This window comes from Canis lupus, chromosome 9, assembly GCF_048164855.1.
Source record: "Canis lupus baileyi chromosome 9, mCanLup2.hap1, whole genome shotgun sequence".
NCBI lineage: Eukaryota > Metazoa > Chordata > Mammalia > Carnivora > Canidae > Canis > Canis lupus.
In genome coordinates this window covers 43,272,385-43,295,327 of record NC_132846.1, presented here as the reverse complement: position 1 = coordinate 43,295,327, position 22,943 = coordinate 43,272,385, and the positions used below count along the sequence as shown (strand labels likewise).

Below are 22,943 nucleotides of genomic sequence, written 5' to 3'. Positions count from 1 at the left end.
ATAAAAAACAAGGAAAGAATGTAAGCAGTAAGCAGAGAAAATAAAAATTTTCAAATAATGCAAATATTACATATATGTAGTAACTATATTTTCATAAGCCTTAATTACAATTTTTAAAACTTTTCAGGTCCCTTTACAACACTCTTAAAATTAGGTCCCTCTTATTTAAGCAACAGTTACATGTTCGAGTAACTCATACTATCACTTATCATTTAACAAATTACTTTTCTCAGTCAGCTCAATAACAAAACTTCACTTTCAGGCCCTCTTTACACATGTGGAAGTTAATACACAACTCTGTTATTATTTCAGGGTCCCTCATATGCTTTTTTAAAAACTGAGATATAACTGATGTTATATTAGTTTCAGGTATACAATATGATTTAATAATTGTTATTTTATTAGCTATTACTTCCTAAATATTACTTGTCTACAGTATGAGGCCCACAATCCTGTCTTCAGAAGGTTTAGGTCTCAGGAAAAAGATAATCGTACAGTAGAAAAAGAATCCCAGAACCGGCATCCAAAAGATCTTGCATTCTACCCACTATTTGTCCTCTCCTATGCTAAATATCCTTGAACAAGTCAAGTCACTACTCAGCTTCAGTGTCATTTGTGAAGTGAAAGGGCTGATTTAAGTGAACTTTAAGGTCCTTTCTGGAAAGAAATCCTATTATTTTAATCTGATACATAATTTTCAATATGTATAATAATTACTCTGTGTATGGTAATTAGAAGTCAGTGATACAGAGTCAACATAGGGCAGCCCGGGTGGCTCAGTGGTTTAGTGCCTGCCTTTGGCCCAGGGCCTGATCTTGGAGACCCAGGATCGAGTCCCACGTCGGGCTCCCTGCATGGAGCCTGCTTCTCCCTCTGCCTGTGTCTCCACCTCTCTCTCTCTCTCTGTGTCTCTCATGAATAAATAAATAAAATATTTAAAAAGAAAAAAAAGAGTCAACATAAAGAACTATGACCACAATTTGTTTTATACAGGTAATATTTAAATTCTTCTCTCATGTTCTTTTCAAACAGTGTCTATAAGCACTTTTAGAGCCTTCTGCTTTTTTTCCAATACTAGCACGGACCACTTTAAAAAGACAAAGATTCTGTATTATAATCCCAACAGCAGAATGTCCCTTACAGCTCCCTGATAAACTTCAGGACACAAGACTCTATAAGATTTACACAATTGCATCTCTCAAACTGTAATCTATAAATATATTCAGTGGTCTATAAATTCTGAGGATTTCTAACTTTTATGTTTTCATTTCAATAATGGCCTGAAATATTAGTATAGACATTTTATAATTGAAAACTGCCACATGATATCACTGTCTGTTTTCAATCAAGTAATGTACCGCTTTAATTATCAGGGACTAATGAGAAAAGAGCAATGGTAGACTTTAATCATATATGCATTCATACCCAGGTGAGGGCCAAATAACGTCACCCTTTCCAAACAGAAGAAGGTTCTGTAGTAGCTCAAATAGAGAAAAGAGGTGGGAAAGTGGAGTCATCATATGAACGACAGTAGAACATACATATATAGGTATGTGTATATATATAGAGTATATATGTATGTATATTCTATTGCAGTTCATATATAGACTATATATGTATATTCTACTGTAGTTCTATATGTAGAGACTATATTTATATTTTTATATAGATGCAATGCAAAAGACCCTGTACCATAAGTTAACTTGTTTATATTGCAAGCAATAATTTGATTTAGCAAATTATCATCTTTAACAGAGTAATGAATTTGAATAGTATTGTGTCATTTGTAAATGCAACCCACTTTTAGGTTTCATGGTGTGATTTGATATGAAAAGTTATTAGCTTGTTTTATAATTCTATCTATTTCTGTGATATTAAAATGAAACTGAAGTCAATAATGGGGGTTCATGAGAATATTATTTGCATTTAAAATTGGGTCAATGTCTTAAACTAGTTTGAGGAAACACTGCTTTAGGAGCACACTGTTCTATTCCCTTCCTCCTAATCCCATAAACTTCTGGACTTGTGGTAGCACCAGTACTGAGTGCTTAGCCTAGAGAGAAGGGAGAAGGGTCCAGATCAGGGGTTGGCAAACTATGACCCATGGGTCAAATCTGGCCCTCCATCTGTTTTTGTAATCAAAGTTTTGTTGAACCACAACCATACCCATTTGTTTGCAAATGGCTTATGGCTACTTTCAAGTTGTAATGGGAGAGCTGAGTAGTTGCCCCAGAGACAGCACAGCCCACAAGGCCTAAAAACTTACCATCTGGCCCTTAGAAAAAGTATGCTGCCAGTGGCCTACATGAGCTAATAGGACAAAATGAGAACATGCCCACTGGCATTTGAAAGTCCTGGAGCAAGCAAATGGGAAACAAAGTATTACTGTTTCTGGAAGAGAGATAGACAGTAAGATTCTCTCATCTGTAAAATGAAGGTGTTAAATATTAGTTATAAGCTTACAGCTTTTTTCAACTAATCATTTGTTAAGCTGTGGGTGAGCCTCTGTGCTAAGTATTTAATTCAAAAGAACAACCAGTTTCTACTATCTGGGGAATACCTTTTTTCTAAGTCATCCTTTAACTTTTTTAAAGTTTATTTATTTATTTAAGTAATCTCTACACCCAACATGGGGCTCAAATTTACAACCCTGAGATCAAGAGTCTCATGCTCCTCTGAGCCAGCCAGGCGCCCCACCCTCTAACTTTTCTACTATCTACTGAAGACTATCACTATACCACTGTTTTAAAGTTGGGCAAGTCCCATTTTATACATCAGGAAACTTTAAGATACAAAAGTTAAGTTATACTGGTGGAGAAATCAGAATTCTAACCCAGATCTGTTTGACTCCAAAGCCCATGGTAAAAACTACTATAAAGTACAATTCTAATATTGTAAAAGTTTGTGAGAAAAAATGTTTTCACCCAAAATCCTTAAGCAAGTAAAAACTCTCTTTGAAGTAAGTTTTGGCAAAAATTGACTTATCAGAGACAGAAAACTTCCACAGACATTAAAAAAAAAAAAAAAAGGCATTAAAGTCTGTGTGTATGTATGTGTGTGTATGTATCCTCTACTTACTTACCTGAAATTCTGTGAACCAGAGCAGTGAACCACTACTGATTATTCATGAAAACAAAATTTACCTCTAATGTGTCTTTATTAAGGTATACAGAGGTTCTACTGTCCTAATACTTTATATACATTTAAAAACATATATAAAATATAAGTTTTAGAAATAGAAGGTAAAAAGTAAATATGGATGTTTCCAATGTTTTATTCCAACACCGCAACGTATCATCTTATGTCCACCATATGAACACACTGCTTTGGAGATCAGTGACGAAGAAAACAATGCTTTCCCTTCAGCAAGTAGAGATAAGACCTGAAATGCAAGTGAACTGAAGATCTAAGATGTTGGTGAAAATAAATTTGCTGAAATGGTGTAAACGATTTGTTTCTTGTTAGAGGAATAGGGCTAGAATATAGGACTGCACCACAGCATGGTGGTTGTTGGAATTTTCAGAAGCGTAATTGGCAGCAAAAATCCAACTTGGTGATCCCATCACACATGTCTCTACTGCATATTCTCTGAACTGTTTATGTCTCTCAAAACAGTATTAATAAATTAGATCTACCAGGCTTATCGACACTATGTATTTTTTTAATATTGGGTTTCCTGGGCTGCCATATTATAAAATAAATGCTTCCTAACTTGAACACACTTAGCATAGTACAAGTTTACCCCTTCTGAAAGCTGTAAGACTACCCATATTGAAGCAAATAGTCTTCTTCATGGACAATGAAATAAATGGATCTAATCAAATACGTCTAATGTGTGCACTAGATTAAGGCATCCCAGTAATATCAAGGGGATGAATGTGAATATTATTCTCTATTACCTAAACTTTTAGAGGAGTCATGTCTGTGAAGTCCCAAGAAATTAAATAATTATGTAAACACTTCAATTAAGTAGTAAAAATAGACTCTGCGTCTCCTGAAAACTTTTATCTGCTACCATTCTGTCTTAAGACAGGAACATGCGGGGAGCCTTGATCGTTCAGTCAGTTAAACATCCAGCTCCTCATTTCAGCTCAGGTCATAATCTCAGGATGGTGAGATCCAGCCCTGAGTCAGGCTCCTGCTGGCTGTGGAGCCTGCTTCGGATTGTCTCTCTGCTCCTGCCCATCCTCACCCTCTCCCTCTCTTAAAAAATAAAAATAAAAAATAAAAATAAGACAAGAACATGAACTGAAGCTTAAAATATAATGACATACTTTATTACTGTACCAAATATGGTGAAATCAATCAAATATTTCACAAATGTCATAAAAGAAAGCTGTGTAAGTCCTATTGTGACCAATCACAAAAAGCTTTGAAAAGATATCAGTATAACAAAATGTTAGAAGGGGAAATGGCCTTGCCTTGGTCTTCCTCAACTTACACTTGCTTGGAATATGCTCCCAAGTTACTACCTGAACATCTCCAAACTTTGAAAGAGGATCAAGTCACCCATGGCCACCAAATGTCAGAACTTTAACACCTCTGGGGGACCTAAAAGTCCCTAAAATTTAGAATTTTTTGTGCTACATACTACTTCTTCTTCACCCTATTAAAGTAAAAAAAGTAGTGAATAGTATATCCTATATAAACTACTCCAGGGATCCCTCGGTGGCACAGCGGTTTAGCGCCTGCCTTTGGCCCAGGGCGTGATCCTGGAGACCCGGGATCGAATCCCACGTCGGGCTCCCAGTGCATGGAGCCTGCTTCTCCCTCTGCCTGTGTCTCTGCCTCTCTCTCTCTCTCTCTCTCTGTGTGACTATCATAAATAAATAATAAATAATAAATAAATAAATAAATAAATAAATAAATAAATAAATAAATAAATAAATAAAATAAACTACTCCAAAGAGCTGCTTTTTGTGACTTTCCACAAAACTAATAAAATAAAAGAAGACCTTGAGAGATCAATTTATCTTCAATCCTCAGGGAGGATGTTTCTTCTTACATTCTTATAAATTAATCATCTCCAAAAAGAGCATGAATTTAAAATACAAGTTAGTGACTTAACTTCTGAGGTTAAAACTATCTGAATTCAAACTGAGACATTTCAGCTTTTTAAAAATTTGCCCTGGCATTATCGTTAGGGATTACTATATTTCCAACAGTCATTAATATGCTGGCAGTGCTCACAAATTGTCCAAATATATCACTTCATAGACAAAGATATTAGTTAAAAAAAAAAAAAAAAAAGGAAACACGTTTCAGAAAGAAGAATTAGCAAGAGGCTAAGGACCAGTTGGGTTGTTTCTTACCTAGAAGTCTTCAACAACTTGCTCCTACAACTCAACTGTAAAAAAAATCTACAAAACTGATTTTGAGGCTATTATAATGCAACATGAAATAAAACTTCAACAACTTGATATTGTCCCATAAATTCTGAAGACAACAGCAATTTTTTAAAAAGAAGACTGTTAGGCCAAAGCTTGAACTGCTGAAATAAAGTTCACTGATTAAGCACACTTGGTAATTCTTTTTCCTTACAGTAACGGAAAGTTAAAACCAGAGAAGAAAATTCTGAATCATAAGAGATCCTCTAGCATAAGTGCTTCATTTGCTTTTTGTTGTTTCTTCTTAAGGAAAAATTAACACATAATTTAAAAAACAAACCCTGTTTGGGTGATAGTTCTGAGTTTCGAGGAACTTACATACTCATCTAGCCATACCACAATTAAGATATCGGCCACTCCCATCATGCCAAAAAGTTTCCTCATACTCACTAGTAATCAATCTCCTCATCTTCCCACTCTGAGCCCCTGAAACCACAAACCTAATTCTCACTTCCATAGATCTGCCCTTTGCAGAATATCCTAAAACAAATCACATAAAATATAGTAATTTCAGTCTGGCTTCATTCATTTAATACAATGCTTTTGATACCCACCCCTGCTATTTGTATCAGTAGTTTATTCCTTTTTATTGCTGAGTGGTAATCTGCTATATGAATATTGAATTATTTGAATATGAATTTCTTTATCCATTCACCAGCTGATAAAATTCATGCTGTTCATGGTGTTTGGTAATTGTGAATAAAAGTACTAAAAACATTTTCATACAGAGTTTTACAGGGATAGAATATAATTTCTTTGCATAAAAAACAGAATGCCTAGAAGAAAGATTGCTGGGTCACATAGTTAAAATGTTTAACTTTACAAAAAAATGTCAAAGTATTTTCCAGAGTGGCTATACCACTTAGCATTTCCATCAGCATGGATGAGAGTTGGAGCTGCTCCACACCCTCATCAACATCTGGTAGAATCAGGATTTTGTTTTTTGTTGTTAAGATTTTATTTATTTGAGAGAGAGAGTGAGAGCTCTTGAGTATGAGAGAGGGGAGGGACAGGGAGAAGCAGACTCCCCACTGAGCAGGAAACCCAATGTGGGACTCGATTCCAGGACATGATTCCAGGACAAGATCATGACCTGAGCCAGAGGCAGACATGTAACCAACTAAGCCACCGAGGTGCCCGGTTTTTTGGTTTTTTTTGAATTATTCTAATAGGCATGTAGCAGTATTTAATTGTGATCTTAATCTGCATTTCCCTAATGACTAATAATTGAGCATCTTTTCATGTGCTTATTTGCCATCTATATGTCTTCTTCTAAGTGTTTATTCCATTTTTTGCCATTTAAAAAATTAGACTGTTACTGAGTTTTCATAGTTCTTTTTATTTCTAGTTATCAGTACTTTAACATATAAATTGTACAAATATTAACTGATAATCTGTGCTTTGTCTCTTCATTTTCTTAAAAGTATCTGCAAAGAGTAGGACTGTTAATATATTTTACAGTTCATGTGTTTTGTATCACTAAGAAATCTTTGCCTTGCTCAAAGTGACAAAGATTTTCTCTTGTGTTTTCTTCTAGAAGCTTTATAGTTTTAGGTTTTATGTTATAGTGGATGATTCATTTGGAATTAGGTTTGTGTAATAATATGAAGAATTGGTCAAGGTTTATTTTTTACAAACAGAGATCCAATTGTTTTAGTACCATTTATTGAAAAACTATCCCTTTTTTGTTGAATTATCTTATCTTCTTTGTTCAAAATTAACTGACTATAAATTTACTTATTTTCTGGACTCTCTTTTCTGTTCCACTGATCTGAGAATCCACCCTATCACCAATACAATGCTCTCTTAATAACTGTGGCTTTATGTTAAGTCTTGAATTCTTTTTTTTTTTTCTTTTTTTTTTAAGTCTTGAATTCTGAGAGTGAAAGTCCTCGATACTCCCTTTTTTATAAACTGCTTTGGCTATTCTCAATTTTCTGCTTTTCCACATAAATTTCAGTTGCCTTATTGATTTCTACCAAAAAGCCTACTGGGATTTTGACCGAGATTGTGTGTTAAACACATAGAGCCATTTGGAAAGAAATGACATCTTGACCGTACTGATTCTTCAGTCCATAAGCATGGTATGTTTCCATTTACCTAGGTCTTCTTTGATTTCTCTTATCAATGTTCGGTAGTTTTCAGCATAAAAAATATATATTTTGTCACATTCATCACTAAGTATCTCATGTTCTTGGTGCTCTTATAAAAGGTACAGGTTTTTTATTTCAATGTCCAATTGTTCATTGCCAGCATATAGAAAAACAAGTGATTTCTATATATTGACTCATAGTAGCTAGTAGCTTTCTTTTTTTGTGTAGAATCTTTAGGTTTTCTACTAAAATTATACAATCTATGAATAAAGATAGTCTTATTTCTTCTTTCCTAACCTAAATGTACTTGAATTCTTTTTCTTGCCATATTATATCGGCTAGGATCTATAGTACATTATATTACAATGGTAAGAGTAGGCTATCTTATCCATGCTCCCAATCTTAGGAAGAAAGATTGTATTTTACTGTTAAGTATAATGTTAGCTGAAGGTTTTTGTAGATGCCCTTTATCAAGTTGAGAAAGTTCCCTTCCACTCTGGCTTTATTGAGAATTTTCATCATGAACAGCTGATGAGTTTTGTTAACTGATTTTCCTTCCTGCATCTACTGAAATCATCTTTTATTAATATGTTGATGTGATGGATTTTATGTGTTTATTTTTTTTTAAAGATTGTATTTATTTATTTATTTATTCATGAGAGAGAGAGAGAGGCAGAGACACAGGCAGAGGGAGAAGCAGGCTCCATGCAGGGAGCCCGACGCAGGGCCTGATCCCGGGACTCCAGGATCACACCCTGAGCCAATGGCAGGCGCTCAACCGCTGAGCCACTCAGGGATCCCCAGATTTTATAGTTTGATGTTGCATTCAAAATCCACCTTATATTCCTGAAATAAGCTCCACTCAATTTATTGCTGGATTTAATTTGCTAATATATTGTTAAGGATTTCTGTGTTTGTTTATAATGGATATTGGTCTGTAGTTTTCTTGTATATTTTCTGGAAGACTTGTATAGAATTGATATTTCTCCTTTAAATTTTTGGTAGATATTACCAATAATATCATTTGGACCTAGAGTTTTCTTTGCAAGATTTTAAACTACAAATTCAACTTTTCTAACAGATAAAGGATGATTTAGGTTATCTATTTCTTCCTCAGTAAGTAATTTGTGTCTTTCAAAGCATTTGTTCATCTCAGTTATCAAACTTAATAGAACAAAGCTATTCATACATTCCTTTATTATCATTTAATGTCTAGAGGATATATTGGGATATTCCCTCTTTCATTCCTGACTTTACTAGTTTGTTTTTTTCTTTTTCTCTTGGTCAATTTGGGTAAAGTTTCGGGTAAAGTTTTATCACTTTTATTGGTCTTTCAAAGATCTAGCTTTTTATTTCATTGAGATTTTTTTCTCCATTGTTTTTGTTTTCTTTTTTGTTTGTTTTTCTGTTTTCAATTACATTGATTTCTGCTCTTATTTTTATTATCTCCTTCCTTCTGTATACTTTGAGTTTAATTTATTCTTCTTTTTCTATTTCTTACAAACTTAGATCATTGATTTGTCACTTTCTTTTCTGTATAAGCATTTAATTGTATAAATTTCCCTATAAGCACTGAGTTAGCCACATTTCACAAATTTTGATATGTTGTATTTTCATTTTGATTTACTTCAAAATATTTTCTAAGTTCTCTTGTGATTTATTTTTTAACATAGGTTATTTAGAAGTGTTTGCTTAACTACCAAATATTTAGGGATTTTCCAGATATGTTTAGATTAGTGATTTCTAATTTAATTCTTTTTATGGATCAAAAAACATACACTGTACCATTTCAGTCTTTTAAATCTGTTGAGTTTTATTATATGGCCCAGAATACTGTCTATCTTGGTGAATATCTCATGTGTACTTGAAAGAAATGCATTTTCTGCCCGCAGTGAGTAGAATGTTTTATAAATGTCAATTAGATCAAATTTGTGGTGTTATTCAGGTCTTCTGACTTTCTAGATTTAATTTGCTAACATTTTTGTCTATTAGTTCTATCAATCACTAAGAGAGAAGATTGAAATCTTCATGAATGTAAGGATCCTTGCATACAAACATATGGAAGCACATACAATGTGACATTCAAAATTAAGTACAGATTATACTTTTAAACTTTTCCCCACATATTAAAAGCATTGCATGTTCACCGAAAAGAAATTTTAAAATTCAATAAAGTACTCATACTATCACCTAAGGAAATGATATCTAGAGTGTCAAAGTACCAGACATGGTCTTGACCCTATCCACCATCTCAGATCCACAGCCCGAGGGCAGACTGGAATGCCTGGCTTCCTGCCCACAACTAGAAGACATTGGACATTCACTTATCATAGTTCTACTAAACTTATATAGAATCTTTTTAACTTCCTGGCTTTCTGATACTATATAGATCTCTAAAGCCTTTTCCAAGCTTAAGAATTTTAAGAATTCTTTTTCTTTCTATCAAATGCCAGTGTAATCTGAGTACAGCTCCCATATAATGACATTCTGCTATCTAATATTATCTTTTATTACTATTAGAAATAATAAACAATATTAAAAATAGGATCAAAAAAAGGTTAAAAGCAAATATTAAAAATTTAAATGTAGTACCAATATATATAAAATTAATTCAAGTCCAAAGAGAAAAGCAATATCTGCAATTCATACATTCAAAAATATTTACTGAGTGCCTACTATGTGTTAGGCACTGTTTCTGCTGAGAATAAAGTAGTGAACAAAGTAGACAGTTCCGGTGGCCAGTCTAAGGGGTGGAGGAGACAAACACACAATTATAATAAATATATAACATGCTAGAGGGTGAAAACTGTAATGAAGAAACATCCCAAGCATGATAAGGGAGATAGGAAGGCAAGGAGTGTGGTTAACACTTACATGGTAAGGAAAGTCCTCATTAATAAGAGGACAGGAGAGAAGAAATCATATGGATATTTGTAGGGGAAATATTCCAGACTAGGAATAACAAACACTTCTTGAGGTGAGAATGTTTGTTGGTATGTTAAGGAACTATAAAGAGGCATACAGTCTGCAATTTTGTAAGGGATAAATTAGATAGTCACATATTGTTTTCAGCTAGTTAGCTTCATGTGAAGTCGCTTATTCAAAGTACAGCTCAAAAACCTAAAAGTTCAAGATTTTTCATTTAAATGAGGTAATTAGGCCAGGAAAATCCCCACACTTCCCAAAGGAAGTATTTTTCAAAATCCTTCTAAAACCAACAATAACTTGTCACAAAAACCACTACCATCAAAAAAAAAAAAAAAAGAACCACTACTATCCTGTGTTACAGAAGTGCATATTATATTCTACATTTATCTCCAAAGAGAAAAACAAAGGCAAAGACAAAGAGTTGGAATAAGTACCTACTTTTTCAGAGGGCACTAATAAAAACAAAGAAAAGCAGAGCCCTTTTCTCACTCAGGAAAATAAATTACCTCAGAAAAAACTGAGAAATACTAGCCTACAATTACAATTTATTTAAAAGTAAACAAATACAACTTTTAAAAAGTGAATTTTCATATTTTGCATAGGATTAACTCAAGCAACCAGTATGAATTAATAAAATAAGCATACATACTTAACTTTTCCATTTAATCAAATAACCCTACAAAATTTTTAAAAATTCCCTTGGCCAGGGAAAACATGGATTTGGAATTATCATTTTAATCAACTACAATAAAGTTTAAAAGATGAGTGTCATCCAGGATAAACTTTACAGCCCTTGACTTCACCAGGAATTACATCATATAATCCAAAATATGAATTAAAAAGCCATTAAGAAATGTAGAACTTTTTATATGCCACATTTTCTACTTTGACTTCCTGCTTGGGTTTATAAATCTCAAAGGCTGTGTGGTAGTTTACAGCATTGGTACATATTATAAAGATCCAAACTTTTAATTTTCCATTACGAATCTAAATTTCATTTTCATTTCCAAACACGAATCTAAAAATTATAAAATCATAATTAAATTTTATCTCAGTTTAAAGAATTTTCTTATCTTCTGCTGAGATGATGTCTGGCTAAAATTGAAAAGTCTAACTATAAAAAAAAAAAAAAAGAAAAGAAAAGTCTAACTATACTAAATGTTGGTGAGGCTGCAGAATAAACAGAACTCTCCTCTGCACTGCTAATAGGAAAGCAATCAGTACACACACCTTATAGCTTACCCACCACAAACCCTTGCAAGATACCCGCATCTTCAGATTTACTCATCACCATCCCACTATGGAAAGTGGTGTCAACAGTAATCTCTCAAGGTTTCCTTACTGATATTTTCAATACCGTCACTCCCAACACACTAAAATGTGATAGCAAACCAAATGCTACAGTGTATAAGACAGCACTGAACATTATAATATAGTATCTAAATCTAAAATATTTATAACTGACAAATATTGCCATAGAAGAAATGACAGGAATAGATCTAGGCAATTTCATATAGTTCTAGTAGTTCATATTGACCTGGGTGTTTAAAAAGTAATACAAAGCATACACAGAGAGTCAACAATGAGATGGAAGAAAAAGACTGACTAAAGGAATTTTTACAAACAACGTTAAATCTGCTCCCGACTCCAGCTGTGAAAAAGATAACCTCAACAGTTGAACAAATTTAAGAAGATGGTGGTATTTGCTATAGCAATTAGACCATGCTATCTTTAATACATCATCTGTTTTACATTTTCTTCTAATGATATTAGTTGATGTTATAGGTCAGTGAACTTAACATAAAAGAAAACACAGAAAAAGAAAAAAAGAAAAAAACTTACCGGGATTGAAAATTCCTCAGCCAAATACTTCAAGGAGGCCGCTTCTCTTGCCAAGAACTTGTTTCTTTCTCTCATGTTGCCCTGAAGTTGTGTATCAAACTCCTTTCTTACCACAGAAGCAACAGAGTCAATAATTACAAGTTTAACTCCCTTGGAAATAATTTCTTCTTCCAAAGATTCAATCCTATAAGAGCAGAATTTGCAAAATAGTGGATAAATTTAAGATATAATATAAAATGGAGTATTACAAAGATGAACCAACTTAAAAACAATGCTTCCCTAAATTACAGTAATGATTGCGAGTATTCAATAATCATAACTTATCTCCAGCTCTTTTATACATATAGCACTCTTTTGAAAATGTACCAAAATGTTTTCATTTGGTTTCTTTCTCTGGTTCTCCTACGATCCTGCTACTTTTAGGGTAAAATTGCTTGTTATCAGCCCCCATTTACTCCCACCTGGTATTGACAGCCTTGTGCAGTCCCCTCCCACAATTACCAGGGTTGGTCTGTATAACCAACAGCATATGACAAAATGATGAGATGTCACTACTGAGAGTAGGTTATAAAAGACTACAGCTGCCCTCTTGGGCTCTCTCTCACTTGCCCACTCTCTCAAATCACTCTCCCTGGGGAAGGCAAGTTGCCATGTTGTTACAGCTCTATGGAAAGGACCACATGGTAAGGAACAGAGGCCTCTGGCCAACGGACAGTAAGGAAGGGAGGCCTTCCAGTGGCCCTGGAATTCTCCAAGATTCTCCAGCCCTGTTTGAGCCTTGAGATGACCATAGTCCTGGCTGACAGCTTGACTGCAACCTCTTCTGCAACCCTGAGCCACTCAGCTAAACCACTCCCAGATACCTAAGCCTCTGCTACTACATGAGATAATACATGTTTGCCTTTTTAAGCTGCTGAATAGGGGATCCCTGGGTGGCTCAGTGGTTTAGCACCTGCCTTTGGCCCAGGGATCCTAGGGACCCAAGATCAAGTCCCGCAACAGGCTCTCTGCATGGAATCTGCTTCTCCCTCTGCCGATATCTCTGCCTCTCTGTATGTGTGTGTCTCTCATGAATAAATAAAATCTTTAAAAAATATAATAAGCTGCTGAATATTGGGAGTAACCTGTTAATGGAATAGGTAATTAATACATCACTTAAATAATTAAATCTAAAACATTTCACTCATTCAATATGTTGTTTTCATTTTTAAAGAAATGTCTTATCCAATAGGTTATAGCAAATAAAGAACACTGAAATAATTATTTCCCATAACCCTAATACATATGCAGAAACTTTTTCACTCAGAAGCTAAAAACATAAAAAACAAAAAATAAATCTTCAAAGTATTACCAAAATCTAAAGCATCATACCTTTGCAGAACTGCATCACAGCTGAGTTCCCGATAAAGATGAACTTTACTGCTTGTCAAAAGTAATTTCTCTTCAGTGTTAAAATATCTGGGAAAACGAGATTCTGCTATCTCAACCAGTCTGTAGGGAAGAAAAATTGCACAAGTGAAAATAGTTAATGATATTTAAGGCTGGAATGCTGAATGTCTAATGAATTTTACTTAGGAAACTCATAAGCCACAAGTAACACAGAACAAAAATAGAGTAGGTATAAGCAAAATGCCTTAATATATTATTTTAGATAGCAAGCCTTCCTTTATAAAAACTAAGAGAGGTTAGCAGTCAGAGCATGAGGCCAGCAAGTGCTTTCAGATCTCATCTAAGGTTAAGTACACAACAATGTCCTGAGGTTTATCTTTCTAGAAATAGATACGTTTTTCAATAAATGGTAATTTGACTATATGTTTAGTAAATAAGAAAAATTATTTCATCATCATGAATGAAATATATTTGAACAAATATATAATATTATCATTGTAACAATCAAGTATCAGTTAAGTCTCCATGTCTTAGAACAGAAAAATATGCTTTCTCAATTAAAACTTAATACATACAAAATAAATGCTACCCAATACCTTCTTGGTAAACAGGAAATTATTTTCTTTCTTTTTTTTTTTTTTGTTTTGTTTTTTTAGGATATTATTTTCTAAACAAATGGATGTTGTCCAATATTTCCTTAGTAAAGAAAAAATGATTTTCTAATTCCGAACTCAAGGCCTGATCTAATGCATGGGGTAGGCCAAGTGTAGGACAGTGGCAAGGCCAAACAGATGCAAATATCATCAATAAAAGCTTAGGACATGGAGCTCAGTACTAGAAATTTCACATATTTCTGGTTAAAGATATAAAAGTGTAAATCTTTGAGTAAATTGTCTCCTACTTAAAATGATACTTTATCAGCCTGGTACTTAACCATCCAAGGATGACTGGGGGCGGGGGGGGGGGGGGGGAAGGACTATAAACACAAGAATCACCCTATACTTTGTGTTCCATTTAAAGATACAAACGTACAAAGAACAGTGTTTTCATTTCTACATAGTTAATGAGTCCTAAGGAGAGGCTGAGAACTTTAAGGAGATAAACAAAAGAAGTTTCTCACATAATTTATAACCAGAAGTGAAAAAGAAAAATCTAAAATAGAGAAAGAGAAAAATAAAACTGGTCAATAATATTTTTAAGTATATTTTGAATAATTGAAAAAAAAAGGCATCATTAGGTTGAACAGGAGAAGGAAAAATTACTTTACCAAAAGATGTGTACAGGCTGAGAACAAAATGGATCAAATGAACATTCAGGGAAAGCGCCTGTGAGAGACACACAGGGTGGAAAAAAGGCGGCAACAAGAGATGAAAGCAGGAAGAAATGGAATGACATTGGCACACTCAGGACAGGTACATTTTAAGGATTTGAGGAAAACGTCTAAGTCTCTTGATTAAAGTAACTATTTGCTGAGTTTGGAGCTGGTCAGAGAAGTCAGCTAAAATAAAAGCTCTGATGCTTGCAACCCACTAATTTTTAATAGGATAGGTATGGCAACATCTGCCAAAAACCTGCAAGTTTTCCAAAACTGGTCGCCCAGTTGATTAGGTACTGAGTACTTATCTCAGTCAGTGAGTACCTAACTCATTGGCAACAACAACTGAATAGCTGACAGACAATAATAATTTTCTGCTTTCAACACTAGGCTGAATTTCAGCTGGTGCCTTGAGTGGTAAAAGGCTCTCTCATTCCATTAAGGCCCCTCAGAAGGAAGGTGGTCAATGTATGGACACAAAGTGACTTTACTTACAGTTACCATGCTAAATAACTGTATCAAATGGTTATTTATATATCAATACACTATAATTTTCTATAATCAGGTTTTCTAAGTATTTTTTTATTTTAGAAAAGATATCTAAAAAAATACAGAAATCAAAAACCAAATACAAATGTAGTATCTATATGCCTCATATTAATTATAGCAATTTATTGTGACAATCTTTATCACAAGTATCTTTCTTGGTTAGAGGAACAACAGAAAAGATCCTATCTTTTGTTCCCAGACATTTACTACAGAAAGTTTGAAAGCAATGCCATCTAGTGGACATCTTTTTCATAAAAAGTATTCCTTTCAAGTATGCACTTAAGATTCCTTCATTTGAAACATTTAGTGAAGGGCGCCTGGGTGGCTCAGTTGGTTAGGCGTCTGACTCTTGGTTGCTTGGGTCATGATCTCAAGGTTGTGGGATTAAGCCCTGCATTGGGCTTTGTGCTCAGTGCAGTTTGCTTCAGATTCTCCCTCTCACTCACCCTCTGTCTCTCTCTCAAATAAATAAATAAAATCTCAAAAAAAACACATTTATTGAGGATCTACTAAACACCAGGCACGATTCTAGGTGACACTGAAAAACAACAACAAAAACAAAAACAAAAAAGCTTCCCTTGTGGAACTTACAGTCTACTGAGAGGCACAAACAAATAAATATATACTATATATCAGGTATTAAGTGCTCTCAAGAAAAATGAGCCAGAATGAGGGAACAGACTGTGACAGATAGAGGCAAGTACTATTTTATGTAAAGTGGCCTGGGAAAGTCTCTTTAATAAGGTGAACTGAAGCAATGGTTTAAGGGAGATGAGAAAATGAACCATGGGATATATCCAATGGAATGGTGTATAGGAAAAGAGAATTATATATAACAAGGGCTTGGGTTGCCTGGAGTGATCGAGGAATAAACAAGGGTGCCAACATAGCTAGAACACAGGAAACAAGAGGGAGAATAAGGGATCCCTGGGTGGCGCAGCGGTTTGGCGCCTGCCTTTGGCCCAGGGCGCGATCCTGGAGACCCGGGATCGAATCCCACGTTGGGCTCCCGGTGCATGGAGCCTGCTTCTCCCTCTGCCTGTGTCTCTGCGCCTCTCTCTCTCTCTCTGTGACTATCATAAATAAATAAAAATTAAAAAAAAAAAAAAAAAGAGGGAGAATAAGAGGAAATGAGGTCAGAGTGCTAGCCAGGGGCCAAGGTCACATAAGATCCTTAGGTCTATGGTATTTTATTTAGATATTATTTAGTAAAATAAGAAACCTGAAAGCCGAACTGACATGATCTGACTTCTTTTTCTTTCTTTTTTTTTTTTTTAAAGAATCACTCTACCAAAATGGAAAAGAGGCTGTACATGGGGTATGGGTGAAAGCACAGTAGTCCAGATAAGAGATGATGGTGACTTGACCTGGAGAAGAGCTCAGCTGATTAGAAGTGAACTTAAGGTAGAGTTCAAAAGAAGAGCTGGAAGGGATTTCTTGACTAATTGGATGAGAATCTGGAGGAATGGAATTACCATTCACTGAAGTGGAAAAAACTGGATCTATTCCAGGTTTTTGTTATTAGTTCCCCCTGTTACTTCACAGCTCTTGTATAAAAGGAAAGTTAAATGCTTTACATTAGTGACCACATGACAACTTGAAACAAAACACATGCTTAATGTAAAAAAAAAAAAAAAAAAAAAAGTTTTCCAAAATTCTAGTTGAAATATAGCATCATAAATGTGCTGAAATAGAAGTTTATGGTTCCTCAAAGCTGCTTGTACATATGTAATATTTTCCTGTTCATTAATTCAGTATGGATTTGTTCAGCACTGTGATATAAATACAACAGTGTGAATCTATTAGTCCTTTACAGCTTTCAGAAAATTCCAAAGTTTTGTTTTAATAAGTACTTATGACTAATTTCATTCTCTATCTTAGAACCTCTTCAAGATCTCCCCACTAATTCACCTAGATTCACAAATGATAAGTGGCTGAAATTAGACTCAAGTGAAACCTACCCAGACTTAAGAAACCATCTCAAAAAGTGTCTCTCTCTCCCCACTATTGTTTGCCCCTGGGTCACAGATCCTGGATTCATGTCAACAAATATATAAGTAAATGGTCTTAAGGCCACACTGGTAATTATCTTTCTAATGAACCAAAGTCATGGATAGCCACTAACACTATATGCCTCCCTCCTGATATATTTATTCAGAAAAAGTGACATTCTAAATAGTCTGGTGGGAATTGGAGGGCACTAGCTATGGGATACTTAAAACCTTGAGAGGTGACAGGCAGCTCTTCAGATCTAAGCTTGACCACTGCTTCCACATAGTATCAATACAACATAAACCTCTCCTTTGTGCATGGACTTATAATAGTTACAATTCTACACATTCGTGATTATTTAATGTCTTCCTCTCCTGTTGAACTACATTTCTTCCTAGTTTTCAGAGCTATTCTGATTTCATGACAACTCAGGACTGCCCACTTCCATCTCCTTAATTCCCAAACTGATATTCCACTTCCCCCGGTCTATACCTTCCAGAGTTTCAGACCCCATCTCTTATTTCATCCTTCAGTTTGCCTCATACACATACCCACTTGCAGTTCTAAGACCTAGTTTTACCTTCTTTTATCCATTTTATTTCTCCCAAAATTGTATTTTTTTTTAAAGATTTATTTATTTATTCATTCAGAGAGAGAGAGAGACAGACAGAGACACAGGCAGAGAGAGAAACAGGCTCCATGCAGGGAGCCCGACGTGGGACTCGATCCCGGGTCTCCAGGATCACGCCCTGGGCTGCAGGCGGCGCCAAACCGCTGCGCCACTGGGGCTGCCCCCAAAATTGTATTTTGAAAACATCTATTACTATTTACCATCCTTCCTTTTTTATTCTTAACCTCTGGTTCCATCCTTTCCTAATTACCTCCAAAACAGATAATACAGTATTCACTCAATTCATATATACCAGAATTCTCATGGTTGCCAAATGTACAGTCACTAGATTAATCTATCTATCCATATTCTCAATGTATGTAAGCATAGAGTACCTATAACTATATCAGATCTTAAGCAGACTCTTCTGAATCAATGAGAAAGGGAGATCCAGAACTCTACTTACTTATCAATCCCCTCTTGCCGAGGTAGTCCCTGAATACCTTAGCACTAGATTCTACTATTATGTAATTATTAATAAGTTTGGAGATATAATTTCAGTCTATGGTGAACACACTTAACATATACTATTTTATTTTTTTAATATTTTATTTATTTATTCATGAGAAACACAGAGAGAGGCAGAGACATAGGCAGAGGGAGAAGCAGGCTCCTTACAAGGAATCTGGTGTGGGACTCGATCCCAGAACCCCAGGATCACGCCCTGAGCCAAAGGCAGATGCTCAACCGCTGAGTCACCCAGGTGTCCCTTAACATACTATTTTAGATTATCTTCTCAAAGATATGTAAAAATAAACTTTTTTTTAAAGATTTTATTTATTCATGAGAGACACAGAGAAAGAGGCAGAGACAAAGGCAGAGGGAGAAGCAGGCTCCATGAAGGAGCCTGATGTGGACTCGATCCCAGAACTCCGGGATCATGCCCTGAGCCAAAGGCAGACACTCAACAGCTGAGCCACCCAGGCATCCCAAAAATAAACTCCTTAAAACATATACCTAATTGGGATGCCTGAGCGGCACAGTTAGTTGAATGACCGACTTTTGGTTTCTTTCAGCTCAGGTCATGGACTCAGGATGGTGAAATAGAGCCCCACCACAGCAGGCTCCAGCACAGAATCTGCTTGGGACTCTCTCTCTCTCCCTTTCCCTCTGCCCTTCCCCATTGTGTATGTGCATGCTCTCTCTCTCTGAAATAATCTTTAAAAATATATACATAACTAATCTTTCCAAAGTGCTTTTAATACATCATCTATAAGGTTTTCTTTTTTCAAAATGCATTTTAAACTTAAGCAATTTTTATTTACTCCTTTATTTTTTTTCCTCCTTCATAAAAAGGTATCTAGCAATTTATTATTTAAAAATTAAAATTATATTCTACTTTTTATCATTTACATTAAGTTCTCTATATGCAAATTGGGTTGTTTTTTTTTTTTCTTCAGAGAGAGACAAGGAGAGGGGTGGGGGGTGAAGAGAGCTACAGGGAGAGAGAGAATCTTAACCAAGATCCATGCCCAGCATGGAGCTCGATGTAGGGCTATCTCACAACCCTGAAATCATGACCTAAGCCAAAATCAAGAGTCAGACACTTAACCGACTGAGCTACTAAGGCACTTCTTTATACAAATCCTTCAACCTTCCTCAGAATAATCCTTCAATTCACGTTCTCATTTCTACTGATCTGATAGCTTGCTTATAGGCACAAAATGAAGACACTGCTACATACAAAGGCATACATAAAGCTAAGACATATTTGAGTCTCATATTTTCATGCTTTTACCTCTTCTCTAAGTCCAGAAACAGTCCCAGAGGTGACAGACACTATTAATTACCTACAAACATCCATTCCCACTTCTTTTTTCTTCTTACCATGAGAACTCCAATTTTATCCAGGCAACAATGTTAACCAGCCCCAGGAAACTCATCATGCTTATTATAACAATCTCTTCCCCTCCTTTCCCCACCCTACCCTGTATATAGGGGTGGTCCAGTGAGAAATCTGCAGGACAATTCCAGAGGATGAAAAGGAATCCAAAAGAGGGCAAGAGACTTTCTGGGAAAAACATATTTTCCTAATAAAACATATAGCTAGTCCTCTCCTTTCCCACTGACTGGACAAGATGCCTAAAAATGCACCAGCCCTAAGTCTCCCTATCATCACTGAGTGGCAGAATCAGTGCCCACGACCACCAACTCACTATTCTGTGGGTATTCAGTTACTTGCAGCAAAAAGCTTTCCTAACTGATTAATCTTCCCCAAAAAAAATCCAAATAGGGGTCAAGTAGTCCTGTAATAGCACAAATGAAATGTGACCCCACAGTACAGACCCAGCTCCATTCTCTGACTCACCATGAGAAACTCTCCAAAGGGCAGTTTGTCAAAAGAGAACTGGTATTTTTTATTCCACCTGACCCTATCACCACACCTCAGAATGCAATCCATGTGGCAGCCAGATGACCACACTCTTTCAGCCTGTGGAGAACAGACTAGAAAAGTAAAAACAATATAAATTTCAACCCCTATCCTCCAATGACCTTCATAAAGGCTCCTTGTGAATTATGAAATGTAATTCCAGGGGCACGTCGCTGGCTTAGTCAGTAGAGCATGCAACCCTTGATCTTGGGGTTGTTGAGTTCAAGCCCCACATTGAGTGTAGAGATTACTTAAAAATAACATCTTAAAAAAAAAAAAAAAGGAAGAAACATAATTCCATTAAAGGAACTAAAATTTTACCTCCTCATTTCCAACTTCTTTTTGGCTTGTTAGTTGAAGGTTAGTCATTGACATTTTAAAGAGTACCTTTCATTTGGTCAACCTCAGTAAATGAATGTCTTTAATAATGTTAGCATCAAATATATTTCAGTGTTCAGACTTTCAGTGGCTTCATATGTTTATGCTTCTGTTCTTTTTAATGATTTATTTAAGATCCATGTAAGTTCATCACATTGCTTTTGACCAATATATCTTTTTTCCCCAGTTTTATTGAGATATAATTGGCATATAACATTGTGTAAGTTTAAGGTATACAGGTAATGTAGGCAAGGTATAAGATGATGAAGGCAATAATAACTTTCAAATCTCTTTTAATCCAAAAGTTCCTCCTCTAACTCCAACAATCATTTATTTATTCTGTCATTTCCCAGTTTGGATATTGCTGGTGTGGTTTTACATATTCGTCTCTTCTCTGTATATGTTGTAAACTGGTAGTTGGATCTGAAAGCTTGATCACATTCAGACTTGACTATTCTTATATCAGGAGGTACCACAATGACTAGTTTTCTTTTTTGTGATGCTAGTAGCCTTTTATGTTTATGAACTGTTTTTACTCACCACACTTCTGATAGCAAATGTTTGGGTTTTCCATACCATGCAATTGTTTAATTCCTTATATACACCAACTGTGTATCTGACACTTAACTACCAGGAATTAGCTCAGACCCCACAGTTTAAGGGCTCAGACCCACAAGACTGCCCTCCCAACTTGGGACATTAATCACAAGTTCTGGAACTCTGGGACTACTACTACTACTACTACTACTACTACTACTACTACTACTACTACTTTTGACCAACTGAGCAACTACAAATCAGGAGTTCCCACACACCCCTCTTCAAATTCAATAATTTCACTAATATGGTGCACAGAACTCAGTAAGGCACTTTACTTACTATTACCAAGTTATTACAAAAAATAAAAGATACAACTCAGGAAAAGATGGGGGAGGGCTCTGGGCACCTGGGTGGCTTGGTGGTTGAGCGTCTGCCTTTGGCTCAGGTAGTGATCCCCTGGTCCTGGGAGAGTTCTGCATCAAGCTCCCTGTGGAGAGCCTGTCCCTCCCTCTGGCTGTTATTTCTGCCTCTCTCTGTGTGTCTCTTATGAATAAATAAATAAAATCTTAAAAAAAAAAAATGGGAGAGGGCTCCAAGGCACACCACCCTCTCAGCACCTTGATGTGTTTTACCAACCCAGAAGCTCTCCAAACCCTATCATTCAGAGATTTTTGTAGAGACTCCATTACATAAGCATTATTGATTAAAGCATCAGCCACTGGCAATTAACCAGTTACCAGTCTCTTTCTCTTCCACAGAGGTTGGGGGAAGGGGGATAGGTGGAGCTGAAAGTTCCAATCCTATAATCTTATTATAACATCCTGATCTGCAACCAGCTCCCATCTGAAGCCATCCAGGGGCCCACCAAGAGTCATCTCATTAGCATAAACTAAGATTAGGTTGAAAGGGGCTGATTATGAATAACAAATGATGCTCCTGGCACCTCTATTACTCAGGAAATTCCAAAGGTTTTAGAAGATCTGTGGCCAAGAATCAGGACAAAGACAAAATACGGATTTCTCATTATATCACAATATTCAATGTCTAGATCTGTTAGATTGTTAAGGTTTGTAATTTGGTAACATTCTATCATTCCTTCTTCCTTTATTACTGGAATACTCCTCCTCTAAAAAGACCTATTTGTTATTTAGTAATACAGTTCATATAGAAAAAGAATAGATATTTCATTTCTTTTTTTTAAAGATTGATTGATTGATTGATTTATGATAGACATAGAGAGAGAGAGAGAGAGAGGCAGAGACACAGGCAGAGGGAGAAGCAGGCTCCATGCAGGGAGCCCGACGTGGGACTCGATCCCATGCAGGGAGCCCGACGTGGGACTCGATCCCGGGATTCCAGGATGGCGCCCTGGGCCAAAGGCAGGTGCTAAACCGCTCAGCCACCCAGGGATCCCCCGATTTCCTTTTTTTAAAACTCATTTTCAAAATAATGAGTTGCTTCTCCAAAATTTTCAATACTAATCAATTAG

General features: G+C 35.7%; 1 protein-coding gene across 13 annotated transcripts in view; it reads right to left on the bottom strand.

Moving 5' to 3' along the window:
- Positions 1–22,943, bottom strand: part of RAD51B (RAD51 paralog B) — a 696,371-nt gene that overhangs the window by 645,790 nt on the left and 27,638 nt on the right. For all 13 annotated transcript variants that reach the window (XR_012036808.1, XR_012036807.1, XR_012036809.1 and 10 more), the window contains 2 exons: positions 13,622–13,741; positions 12,251–12,434 (listed from right to left, as the gene is read on the bottom strand). Coding sequence is in view for 9 of the 13 variants with exons in the window: in XM_072839048.1 (XP_072695149.1) it covers positions 12,251–12,434; positions 13,622–13,741 (304 nt within the window). In the remaining 4 variants the exon portion in view is untranslated. The remainder of the gene's footprint in view (positions 1–12,250; positions 12,435–13,621; positions 13,742–22,943) is intronic.